This window comes from Calidris pugnax, unplaced genomic scaffold (assembly GCF_001431845.1).
Source record: "Calidris pugnax isolate Ruff unplaced genomic scaffold, ASM143184v1 scaffold44, whole genome shotgun sequence".
NCBI classification, from domain to species: domain Eukaryota; kingdom Metazoa; phylum Chordata; class Aves; order Charadriiformes; family Scolopacidae; genus Calidris; species Calidris pugnax.
This window is the reverse complement of record NW_015094506.1, coordinates 3,926,774-3,938,923: the sequence shown is the minus strand read 5'-3', so window position 1 is coordinate 3,938,923 and position 12,150 is coordinate 3,926,774. Positions and strand designations below refer to the sequence as shown.

Sequence of the window (12,150 nt, the reverse complement as noted above, 5' to 3'; positions counted from 1 at the left end):
ACTTTCCCCCCCCCGCCAGCCGCTGACATTTAACGTGATTAATATTACCTGGCATCCTTCAATCTTTTTTGTGCCGGCTCCGGTGGCCAAAAAGCGCCGCGCGAGCCTCCCCCGCACCCGCTGCCCACTCCCCTGCTGCCTGCGCGGCGGCAGATGGGGAGCCGGGCGCCTGCGCTTCCCCCCCGCCTCCCCACCTCCCCCTTCCCCGAAGGTCACGGGTAGGTAACAGCTGCACAGCCAGCATTAATAATTTCACAAATAATTCGATTTGGGAGGAAGATGCTCAAGCGACGGCTCGGGGACGCGGAGGAGGGTGAGGGGGATGCAGCCCAGGTTGGCACCAGGGGACATCACCCAGCATGTCCCACCTGCGGAGGGTGGCATCCAGTCTCCTGTCCAGCCACGGCCTGGCTGCTAAGGTGGGGATGATGTCTGCTCCTCGGATGATGAAGTGGCCGCTAAACTCTGCCAGATAGAATCATAGAATCGTCTAGGTTGGAAGAGACCCTTGGGATCATCGAGTCCAACCATCTACCCTACTCTACAAAGTCCTCCCCTACACCATGTCCCTTAGCACTGCATCTAAACGGTTCAGCTATTATCTTTAGATTTAGCTTAATCTAAAATTCAAGATATTCTCCGAGTTAAAAATAGTATGCCATAGAGGCAGGTCATCCCTTAGCTACCCCCACCCGCCGGCCCCCCCAAAATAAATAAATTCCAGGACTGAAGGTACCATCTGCATCCTTTGCCATGAGGAACATGGGGCTGGCCGTGGTTTGGCCAGTTATATGGGTCCAGCTGTCGATGCCCAGGCTGGAGGGAGCAGGGGGAGCTGGAGAGAGGGATGGAGGGGGAAAAACTCAGGAATGGGAGAGGAATGGAGCAAAAGGGGAGAAGCAGCGTGTGTATGCTCGCGTGGAGGGGAGCATCAGGAGGAGACGCTCCAAAGCCAGAGAAATGAAAAAGCCATAGGGAGAAAAAGTTACAGAGGGAAGAAAATAGCAGCAGGGAGACAAGCAGGAGGAAGGAGGAGGGGGAAAAAAAAAAAAAAGCGCTCAGTCACTACTGAATAATGTAGGGCAGGCTATCGGGGGCTAGCGAGAGTGACAAAAGCTCCCAGCCTTTTCTTTTTTCGTCATTAACAGATGGAGCCGTGCATGAAAGCAGGGACGTAGGCTCCAAACCCGCAGCTCGAGCAATCAAAGCGTGCGGCAGACAGGAGCGCGCCAGCCCCCGCCGCAGCCAGGCAGCCTGAAGGGATGAGAAAAGCTCTTGGAGCCCACGGGATGCCAACAAAGAGGCGAAGGAGACCCCCGTCCCACCTGCGTTGCCCCCCACCAACACAGCTGGCTCCACTTGGTTATGAGCACGGGCAGCCCCGGGTGGGAATTATCCCTGCCAGGAGGATAGGAATTAACCTTTCCACTTGCCTTTCCTTCCCTCCTGCCAGCCCTTCCCTGCTTCTCAGTCACCAAGACCCCCCTGCCTCCCCCAAAAAAAGGACTAAAGCCCCCTTCCCATCAGCTAAGCTCTCCCTGTTTCACAGAGACTGAAGGTGGGATGCCCTTTGCTGGTGCTTTTCCTTTCCCAGAGAGGTTTTCCTCTCCAAGAGCACCCCCAGTGCCACCGGAGCAAGCCGACAGCGAGAGCTGGCGTTTGGTCAGGGCTGGCAGATGTCCCCTGCACAACCTCTCTTTTCTGGCTTGGTTTTGGATCTCTGTGCTGTTTTTCCTTGTAAAACCTGTGGGGTTGTCCCAGCAGACCCCGCCGGAGGCTTTTCCAGATCTTGGGGCATCGTAACCGCCCTCTCATTTGCAGCCTGAGTGTGTTCGTGCCCAGTGTGGGGCTGTCTGTGCTCATGCCAATATCATCTTCTCACCCCTCTCTCCCTGCTACCTTCTCCCTGTTATTTCCATCTGCCAAAGTTGCATCCTGCCCGGCCAAAACCGGCTTTCCTCTGGCCTTTCCCTCCCCACCGTTGTTCATGGTGGGTAGCCAAGATTGGGGGTGACATCCTCCCTTGCATCTTTGTGTGCTCAATCATCAATTCCTGTCCATCCTGGAAAAGTGGGATATAGGGAAAAAGAAAAAGCTGGAAGCCACAACCACAGATGAGCGTGGTGACCTCCTTCGGGCAAGCTCCAGGGCTGGGGGGACGCTGCCCGGGTCAGCAGGCATGGCATTACCCTCTGTCCCACCAGCACAAGCTATACGAATGCCCAAGGCTGAAGCAGCCGTGCAGACCCCTCTCAGTGCTGGAGCAGCCGTGGTGGCCCCTGCTTTGGCCTCTGCAAGACCAAAAGTCACCACAGCCACTCCAGCACCTTAAAGAAGTTCTGGCAGTGTGGAGAAAGAGGTCACCATCTTTCCAAGCCCGTGGCAGAGTACCTAATGCCCCAAGGGCATGGGGAAGGGAAGGGGCTGCTATTTATGGAGAAACACCAGCAGCATGGCGAAGGATCACCTTCTTCCTTCCAGCCTGGTTTTCTTCCAGCTGGGATGGGGTCTCCCAGCAAGGTGGGATCTGGGCTCTTTGCAGGGTGTAGTAGTGGTTGGGAGCATCTTTGCCAGGCACCGGGTTTTGGATCAGCCAAGGGAAGAATTTTGGTCTGGGTTTTTACCCTGGTGGGACAAGATGTACTCGATATCCTCAAGTGATGGGTCATGTCTTGAGGACTGGAGGATCTATCAGTGGCCCCACTTCTCTGTGGCATCCTGATGGCCCAGGAGAGGCTGGCTTATGCTTACAAAGAGCTACCTGCCCGACCTGGCACGCGTGCAAGCACCCCCGCACGCCGGCTGAGCCGGGCTAAGAGGATTACAGCCCCATTATGTGATGTTAATGTGCTGGCCGTGGTGAAGCAGCCTCACGTGAGGTGGGGAAGGAGAGCTCCAAGCTCCTTCCTGTGTCGTCCCCTCCTCGTGGGAGGCTGCCCACGGGAGCAGAGCCAAGGGATGACCCCAGTGCCCCCACGTCCTGTCTTTGCTCTCTCTCTCTGAAACAGCAGAAAGTAATTAAGAGCAGCCGAGCTTCATTTCTCAGTAATGAACTCAATGGGGGCTCTGAGAAGGGAGGTACAAAGTCAGCTGGAGGCTCTTGGAGAAGACCTTGCTGCGGATGGATGTGGGGTTGTGCTCCCAGCACTCCCCATGGTGGTGCAGGCTGGGCATGGCCTTATTTAACCTCTCATGGTGACACTGTGCTGAATTTTCTCTTTTCTCCCTCCTTACCCCCGCATCGTGGCTGCCGCCGAGTGCAGCAGGAACTGCCAGCCCGCACCAACGGCTCCTCACCCACCGCCCCAGCGCTCGCCCGCGACGCCCTCCACACCAAGATGGAGCAGCTGGAGGAGCAGCTCCTCTCCAAGATCCTGACCCTGCAGAAGGAGCGCCAGGCCGCCAACACCGACCGCAGCCAGCAGCAGCACAACATCGAGAAGGAGCTGAACTCCCTCCAGAACCGGGTGACGGAGCTTGAGCACGGTGAGTCCTGCCAGACAGGGATGGAAGTGGCACGGCGGGGTCCTGGGACAAGCCACCCTCATCCCAATTATGGATTCTGACCCTCCTCTCTCCTCTCCATCCTTGACACATAGGACCACCAGGCTACAGCCCTCCCGATGCTTTCAAGGTGACCATCCCAGTGCAGAACAACTACATGTATGCCCGCATGAAGAAGAGCCTGCCGGAGCTCTACGCCTTTACTATCTGCATGTGGCTGAAGTCCAAGGCCCTGGCAGGGCTTGGCACCCCTTTCTCCTACTCTGTCCCAACCCAATCCAATGAGATTGTGCTGCTGGAGTGGGGCACCAACCCCCTGGAACTGCTCATCAATGACAAGGTCAGTCCAGCTGGAGGGGTGATGGGAGGGAAGCCCCTGCCCCCATCTCCCTTGCTTCAGCCCTCTTGGGAAATGATGCTTTTGCGGGTACCAGGGTGGGGGAGCTGGGAGGAAGGGGTCTGGGGCGGAGGGGGCAGGCAGGAGGGTGAAGAGGATGGGGAGGATGGCTCACCAGGGTGGGTTTTGGGAAGTATATCCAGATGTCTGTAGAATTCGGGGTGCCACCATCATGCGGGTATACTGCTTGCTCTGCAAGGGGCTAGAGGAACACCGGGGTCCCCCGGCAGTCCTACCAAGCCCTGGGCTGTTGCTCTTCTCGCACAGGTTGCCCAGCTGCCTCTGAGCCTGAAGGACAAGGCCTGGCACCACGTCTGTGTGGCGTGGACCACCCGGGATGGCAAGTGGTCAGCGTACCAGGACGGTGAGCAGCGGGGTGCTGGTGAGAACCTGGCCTCCTGGCACGCCATCAAGCCCCAGGGCGTCATCATCCTGGGCCAGGAGCAGGTACGTGCCAGCTTGCCACCAATCCCTTCGTCCCCCATTTGCTCCCCGCCTTGTCTTCTTGCATCTCCCCCACCACATCCATCCCTTCCCCTCCTTGCCTTCGAGCATCTTGTTCCGCTTCCACCCAAACTTCTCCCTCTACCCCACTGAATGTGTGTCCCTTCTCCCATTCCCCATCCCTGTCCCATCACCTCTCCTGCTCTTTCCCAGGACACACTGGGCGGCCGTTTTGATGCCACGCAGGCCTTCGTGGGGGAGCTGGCGCAGTTCAACGTGTGGGACCACATGCTGGCACCAGCAGAGATCCTGGGCTTGGCCAACTGCACCTCCCACCTTCAAGGCAACGTGATCCAGTGGGATGACCAGGCGGTGGAGGTCTTCGGGGGCGCCAGCAAGGCGGGCTTTGCCGCCTGTGAGGAAGGGAGGAAGGCATGAGTGGCCCCTTGCCCCCTCCCCAATGCCAAGGAGCCCGGCAGCAGCCCCAAAGCAGGGAGCCCCTTTCTCCCCTCCCAGACCACTGATCCTCACCGGGGCGGTGCTTGAGGCCTCCATGCTGGCATCCCGGGAAGTCAGGGGGCCCTGACAGCCTCCCTCTTGCCCCCATGCCAGCAGTGTGGCTTGTCCCCCCTCCCGGCAGATCTGCCCCCGGGTCTCGCCTTGCCCTGGTTTTATTTCAGGAGGACCTCACCATACCCACTGGTGTCTCCAGTATGGCGAGGGTCTCTGCCTTGTCAGCCCCAACGGGGAGTGGGAAGGTGACCTCTGTCCATCCCAAGCATAGTCTGGCCTCGGTGGGATGCCAGTGTGTGGGCATCCTCCGAGTACACCCCCTTCCCTTATTTATTTCTAGAGCCCCACTATGTGGTTTTGTGAGCCCATAACTCCAAATGAGCCCAAATGCTTGGCCAGGAGCATCTTCCCCTCCAGCCCCATCCCTTCTTCCCCTCCCACCCTGATTTTCCAAGCGTGGCCCCGGGGAGGGAGCAATGTCAGGGGGCCAGGGGGGCAGCTCTCCCCCCCTTGCACCCCTTCCCCTGCCCCTGCTGCCTGTTTGGGCAGGGCTGCCCGAGGGGAGTCTGTTTTTGGGGGCAGAGGGAAGCAGAATGGGACTCCCCCAGTTGAGGGCAGGGGGGCAGTTGGCCACTGAGGGAATGTGGGGAAAGCAGCAAAGCATCTCCCCCATCTCTGGTCGAGGAGGGGGGAGCACAACCCTGATATCAACGGGAATGAAAGCAAGAAAAAAAAAAAAAGAGACAGAGGATGGTGGTGGCCAGAGGAGTCCTGGCCCCCATCCCCTGGCCTTTTGGGCACTAAATGGGGTTGCTGCCCTCACCTCCACCTGGGTCCCCCGCTTTGAGCTTCTCCCAGCAAGGGACAGGGCTGCCACCGGCCTTGAAACTGGGGAGGGTGATGGGGCGGGCTGGTGTTTTCCCCGTGGAGTGCCTGAGAATACGCTGTTTCCACGCTGCGTAGTCACAGACGTCTTGATACGTGAGTGTGTGTGTGTGTGTGTATCTGGAAGGGGTGGGAGGGTTATTTCAGGGGTCTCGTGGTTGCTCAAATCGGTGTCCAGCTTCCAGTGCTCCCCCCTGCCCCAAGTCCCACTTCGTGCTTTCGGCGACGGCTGCCCCCCAGCCCCGGGGAGGTGAAGCAGGCAGAGGGGACAGACCTGCCACCCACCATCACTTCCCCCAGGCTCCCCGTCGGTGATGGGGCAGCTCAGCCCACCGGGGGGGACGTGGTGGGGATGGGGTACAGCCCTTGTGCCAAGTGGGAAACACTGTGACCTTCGTGCACCCCGATGAGCTGCCCCCTCTTCCTCGCTCGCTCGCGCGCTTTCTCTAATGCACGTTTGTGAAAGGGGCCCCTGACGTGCGCCTGTGTTGGGACATTTCTTTTGTAAAGCTGATCATGGACAATAAACGTGACGTTTTCTGTTCGAGCCTCCCGTGGGACGTGAGGTCAGTGTAGGGATGAAGGCCACCGGCTGGCCTCAGCCAAGGTGTCCTTCACCGGGATGCTCAGGGTGGAATCCCTGGGGCCCGCAGATGCATTACAGAAATATTACAGTGAGCATCTGGGTATCGTGGCCTCAGGAGGGGGGGATCACAGTTTGGGCACCCCTTGTCTACTCTGTCATGGAGCAGCACGGCTGCTGCTGGGGGGAAGCACTGCTTTGTGGAGGAGAAACCCCCCATCCCCATGATGGGGAAGCAGAAACCAGTGGGAAATCACAGCCTCCAGGTCAGACTGTGATGGTGAGGAGCTCACCTGGGGTATAAATCTAATTAAGTACTAGTAATGAGTTCCTGACCCAGCTAGTTACGAGCTGGTTTGCCCTCAGCATGGCTCTTGGAGCTGCCTGTTCTAGAGAAACCTGTGGCCAGGTGTGCACGATGCCTTTGGCCCTCCATGGGTCCCATCCCTCCTAGGAAAGGCACAACCTCTCTGATATTTGGAGAGACCAGAGCATAAAACCAGAGGACTCAGTTTCCACCAGGGCCCTGCCATTGCTGGCATGCCAGTGGGGTCTCCTTTCTGAGCCAGAACCATCACTATGAGGGTGGGGAAATACTGGAACAGGTTGCCCAGAGAAGCTGTGGCTGCCCAATCCCTGAAAGTGTTCAAGGCCAGGCTGGATGGGGCTCTGAGCAACCTGGTCTGGTGGGAGGTGTCCCTGCCCATGGCAGGGGGGTTGGAAGTATACGATCTCTAAGATCCCTTCCATCCTAAACCATTCTATGATCAACCTTGGCTCCCACTTTTCCTCCTGGAGGGTATTTAATGCCATAAAATAAAGTCTGGGGCTCTCCCCTTCAGCCCATCAGCACATCTCCTCAAAGTTAAAGGTTTTTTTCAAGAAAAAAATAACTCTGAGTATGTAGTTCAGCTGGTGCATACACTCAAGGGCTTTGCTGAGCCGGAGGCTCACTCCCACATCACCAAGAGGAAGGGGTTCAACATGTGACCTCTGCTTGTGCACTCAAATAACAGCAGCATCATTAAGGATGGCACCTTTTGGAGCAGGAAATGTCCAAAACCATTGCTGGGGTCACAAACGTAGGAGCAGGTGAAATAAGGGGGGTACTGGTCCAGATGACCCTCCTAATTAAACTGCAGGAGCCCTACTAGGGTGCTTTTGGGGCTGCTGGCCAAGGCAGAAAACCTGCAGGAGGATGAACAAGGATGGGAACAGCCTGGCCACTGGTGTAGGGTATTGGCATAAAACCTCTTCCTCTGGAGCCCAGAAACTCAGCCCATGCCAAAAATCTGTGTGAATTCCCCCTTGGAAAAGCAGAAACAAAGGGACACCAGGAGATGCTTGGGCAGAGACTTGAGTTCTGCCCTCCACCTCCCTGCCAGACTATGCTGGTGCCGTCCCAACCCCAGCTACGTCCCCGGGACACGTGGATCTGTCACTTGTGGGATGGGAGGAAGTGGGAAGCCTGGCAGCATGGCTTCTGCAGGGTGACGTCCTCTTCCCCCAGAGGGTCACAGCCAGCTGGGCAGTCCCGGGGGCGTGGGGGGCAGGGAGCAGGAAAACTTGACATAATATATCCAGACATTTTAAAAGCTTACGGCAAATGCCTCCGTATAATGCTCTTCAGGAACCGAAGGCATTATGGGGAGATTAGAATCTGGTCGGGAGACGGAAAATCAAGAGTAGGAATAAATATTTTATTTCCATCCTGCCCTGGCTCTCTGCAGGAAGCGGCGGCTGTTTCTCACCCATCTGGGGAGGAGGAGAGCAAGAAAGGACCGTTTATTTTTGGTAAGCCGAGCCTTGCAAGAGCTGCAAACCTGCGACAGGGCTTAAAAGGTGGAGGAGACAACAAATCAATGGCGTTGCTGGCTGGAAGGAGTAATTACAATGACTTACACATATTGCTTGCTTCTAAATTAACCAAGAGCACTCAGGAGCAGCCCCGCTTCTCTCTAAGGGCAGCCGGATGGAAAACAACGTGTCACACACAGAAGAGACGAGGAACAACAGAATCGCCCTTGCGGGGGGTTAAAAAAGGAAATTTTTAACAACGGTGCAGAGAACTTTTTGTGGTTGGAGCAGGTGTCCTCAGGTGGGATGTTCTGCTGCGTCCCTAAGATGGGAGGAAAAAAAAAAAGGGAAAAAAATGGAGAAAAACCAAGATGTGGGCAGAGCAGAGGCAGGGACACCGTTGGGCCACCGTAGTTCAGCGGGGGCTGGCACAAAAGATGATGTCAGGGGACACAGGTTGATGCAATGGGTGCCACCTGCCTGCTCTCCTCTATTGCCCTACCACAGGGTTGTTAACACCTTTCAAGGGGTGGAAAGGGACTACCTTTTCCCTTCCTAATCCATGACACGTGTTGCCGTGGGGCTTCCCATGGGCCGAGGGCTTAGCTGGACTCAAACAACCCCTGCCAAAAAGGGCGTCATCCTGCAGGGAACAAGAAGACCAAGTCAAACAGGGCAATAGCAAACCTTCAGGCCTGATGACTATTAATTATGGGGTTTGAGAAGAAAACGCTGCAATTCCTGAACCCTTCCAGCCCTTGCCCAGCCTGCTGGAGGGCACCGCCAGCAGTGTCTACCTGAGGACATGGGCAACCCTGGGACCCCCACCTCGGGGTGGGCTTCAGGAAGCTCCTGTGCTCCCCGACACCCACAGCCTCAGCGCAGGGCTTGCAGGTTGCCCTTCTGCTGCATGTCAGCCTCCCGAGCCCCCCAAAATAGGTCAAGCCAGCCTGTACTTCATCCCCGGGGAGGTGACACTTCCGAACCGTTACCCGCGCTGCCCTAGCAATGGGGGACCGCCTTAATTGCCTCCCCACGCCTCTCCATCCCGCCGGGAGCCTCTTCCGCTCCCTCCCGGAGCCAGGCAGGCTCATTAAGACTCGTGCGGTGCTCGCACGGGGAACGTGCCGTGCTTCCAGAGCATCTGGCACAGGAACGGCCCCCGCGCGGCTGCTGGCACTGCAGCAGCACCATTACCAGAGATAGCAGCTGAGGGATCACACATTGCCCATCAGACATGGGGATCCAGCTGTCCCCAAGCAGGTTCCTCTCTCCTCCAGAGCAGAGGGCTTGGCTCCTCTCAGCTGCCACCCGTTCCTGCACACCAGCATCCCCAACTTTGCCCTCCCTCAGCTCAATACAAGGTGGTGGGGCTCTGATACCAGTGAAACGCAGCTTCAGCATCCCCACAGGGCCTCCTGACCATCCTCCTGCCTCCAGGGAGCCACAAGCATCTTACCCATCTTATTCCAGCTGCAGGACAGACTTCAGCACGCCCCAAGCCCCCAGCCCAGGTCCTCCAGTACCACCCAAGGTGGTGTGGAGCAGTACCCAGCACCTGGGCTGCAGCCAACAGGCAGGACAGCTATCTCCAACCCACCACCTTACTGCAGAGAGGACACGGAGAACAGCTGGAGCTGTGTCCACAGGGACAATGGGGCTCCCCAAAAATTGGCCAGCAAGAGCCTGTGGATCCATTCTGCCTGATGAAGTGTTAGCCTGCTCTCCAGTCCCCCCTACCATCAGCAATGGAGATGGCTAAAAGAAAGTATGGGGTGGTATATGGAGATCTATATTATATACACACATATTTTGCAGTTTGCAGTTACATTTCTGTTTCTTAGCTAAGGAATACCACACAATTTAATGTCAGACAGCAAACAGCTGCCTGTTTTAAAGCATTTCACCGTGGCTGCCAAAGGCAAAGGGCTGAGTTTCCACCTGCAATTAATGGCGAATAAGAAAAGACCAGCCAGAGCAGAGTAACTATTGTGTTTCCTTACTGATCCAGAGGGACAAATCGGACCCTTGCTCTGGACTTGTCTTCACCAACAGATGGGCTCCTCATCACTTGGTATGGAAACTAAAGACCAAGTGACATGAAGCCAGACACATATCTGCCTTTTGGGCTAGCAGCTAAGGGACCCAACAAGGTTTTGACTGGCTTGTGATATTTGAAAAGGCAGCTTGCAGAAACCCTGCATTTGAGGGCCAAGAAAGGAAGCTCCTGTATTCTGCTAAGCCAAAAGCAAATGGGGACGGGCCAGCAGGATGCTCTCCTTCCTCAGGAGGCATCTCCACCTTGCAGCCCTGCTGTATCACCCACCACAATCGCTAAAAACCACAGCGTTCCTAACCTTGAGGCCCTGCGCAGTTTGGGGTTTGGCCATTTTTCCTTAGCTTTTCACCTAGGAGCCACTGATGAATAATCCTTACAACCGGTCCCAGCATTTCCTGAGGGAAACGCTCCCTGGGGACACATTGATCAAAACCAAGGCACATTTAATTGAACCCAGAATGGCATACGCATGCGCGCTCCACCACCCCACCCCACCCCCCCACACACAGAGGAACAGAGGCGTATGCACACAAACACACCAGCTCGCGCCGACTTGCTGCTTAGTAGCAAAAGTGGGTGAACTACACAGGGATTAAAGCATTAAAAAAGACCAAAAACCACAGCAAGACTACGATGCTTGAAAGCGCCGCGTCCCCAGAGAGATTAGAGTAGCTGCCTGGAGATAGAGTAATGATGATGGAAAGATCTTCTTCCTCACAGAGGTTCTATTCCTAATTATCTCTCTTGAAAAAAAAAGAGAAGAAGAAAAAAAAAAGAGATCTCCCAGCTTTTATCTGTCTCTTGACAATTTTAGCTCTCTGCCTGCCTTATTGGAAGAGGCCGATGCTTGCCGAAAGGAGGAAGGAGAAGGAATTGGTGCAGGAGGTAAGGAGCAGCAGGAGAAGGAGGGGGACAGGAGGCAGCGCTTCATTCCTGTCACCAGCGGCAGCGAAGGCAAAGGGAAAGACAAACGATCACTGCAGCGTTGTCTTTCTGAGCCCAGAGACGGCTCCGCTGCCTCCACCACTGCTTTGTCAGGCAAAACACACCCTGATTCACTGCTACACCAGCGGAAGAGGCAACAAGATGTCCTCTCTACAGCTATAGGAAATTATGGTGAGGGAAGAGGACTTCTTCAAAAGCTGGCAGGGGCAAGAGACTGCCCAACCTGTTCCTCCCCCACTCTTTTCCTTCTCAGACAGCTAGAAAGCAATTATTCTTTCAGCAGATGGCCAGCAATGAGGTTTCAAATATATGCCAGCACGTAAGATCTGGCCCTGGACAGGGATGGGCTCTGATGGAAACCCAGGCATCACACCCAGCACCTGGGGTTTTGCACAGGAGAAGTCTTTCCCCTTGGTATTATCCTGGAGCTTGCTGCTTCTCCCACCTGTATCATTTTCATACAAATACAATCCTAGACCCCCAGGAAACTGCTTAAACCCTGGTTTAGGAGCAATCAGTGTTTGGCTAGGGGGTTGCAGAGACAACACAGGTTTCCTGGAGAGCTGAGAGACCAGGAAAACTTCAAAGCAAAGAGACATTACAAATATCAAGACTGTGGAGGGGCAGCAGGGGGTCGACGGGCTCAGTGGGGATAGGGGTTAGTGTTATACCAGCTGCTTGCAAACTCATGACCCATCCCCACCCTCCCAGGGTCATTTTCTCCTTCCTTCCTTCAGCACGCAAATCTGAGTGGTTACCCTCCCCCCCCCCCATACAATAAAAACACATTAAAAAATGAGTTGCCCCAAACTGCTTCCATGTTTATTCTTGCTGTATAAATCAAGAGGTCCCCCCGAGGGGGGCTTAAGTGAGAAAAAATATAAGGTCTCCAGAAACCAGGCAGTTTGGCTGTGGATGCGGCTTCAGGCCAGGTGCTGCAGCCTGCCCGGCCGAAACCCACCCCAAAACCTTCAGATGGGAAGGGCGGGAAGGCCGGGAGCCCCCTGGAAGCCCCTAGGCAGG

The 12,150-nt window shown here is 55.9% G+C and overlaps 1 protein-coding gene across 1 annotated transcript in view; it reads left to right on the top strand.

Annotated features, from left to right (window-relative positions):
* NPTXR (neuronal pentraxin receptor) overlaps window positions 1–6,290 on the top strand; it is a 10,540-nt gene extending 4,250 nt beyond the window's left edge. The window contains exons 2-5 of the mRNA XM_014964326.1: window positions 3,264–3,486; window positions 3,600–3,844; window positions 4,169–4,348; window positions 4,559–6,290. Of these exons, the coding sequence (XP_014819812.1) occupies window positions 3,264–3,486; window positions 3,600–3,844; window positions 4,169–4,348; window positions 4,559–4,783 (873 nt within the window). The 3' untranslated portion in view covers window positions 4,784–6,290. The remainder of the gene's footprint in view (window positions 1–3,263; window positions 3,487–3,599; window positions 3,845–4,168; window positions 4,349–4,558) is intronic.
* Window positions 6,291–12,150: the final 5,860 nt, after the last annotated feature.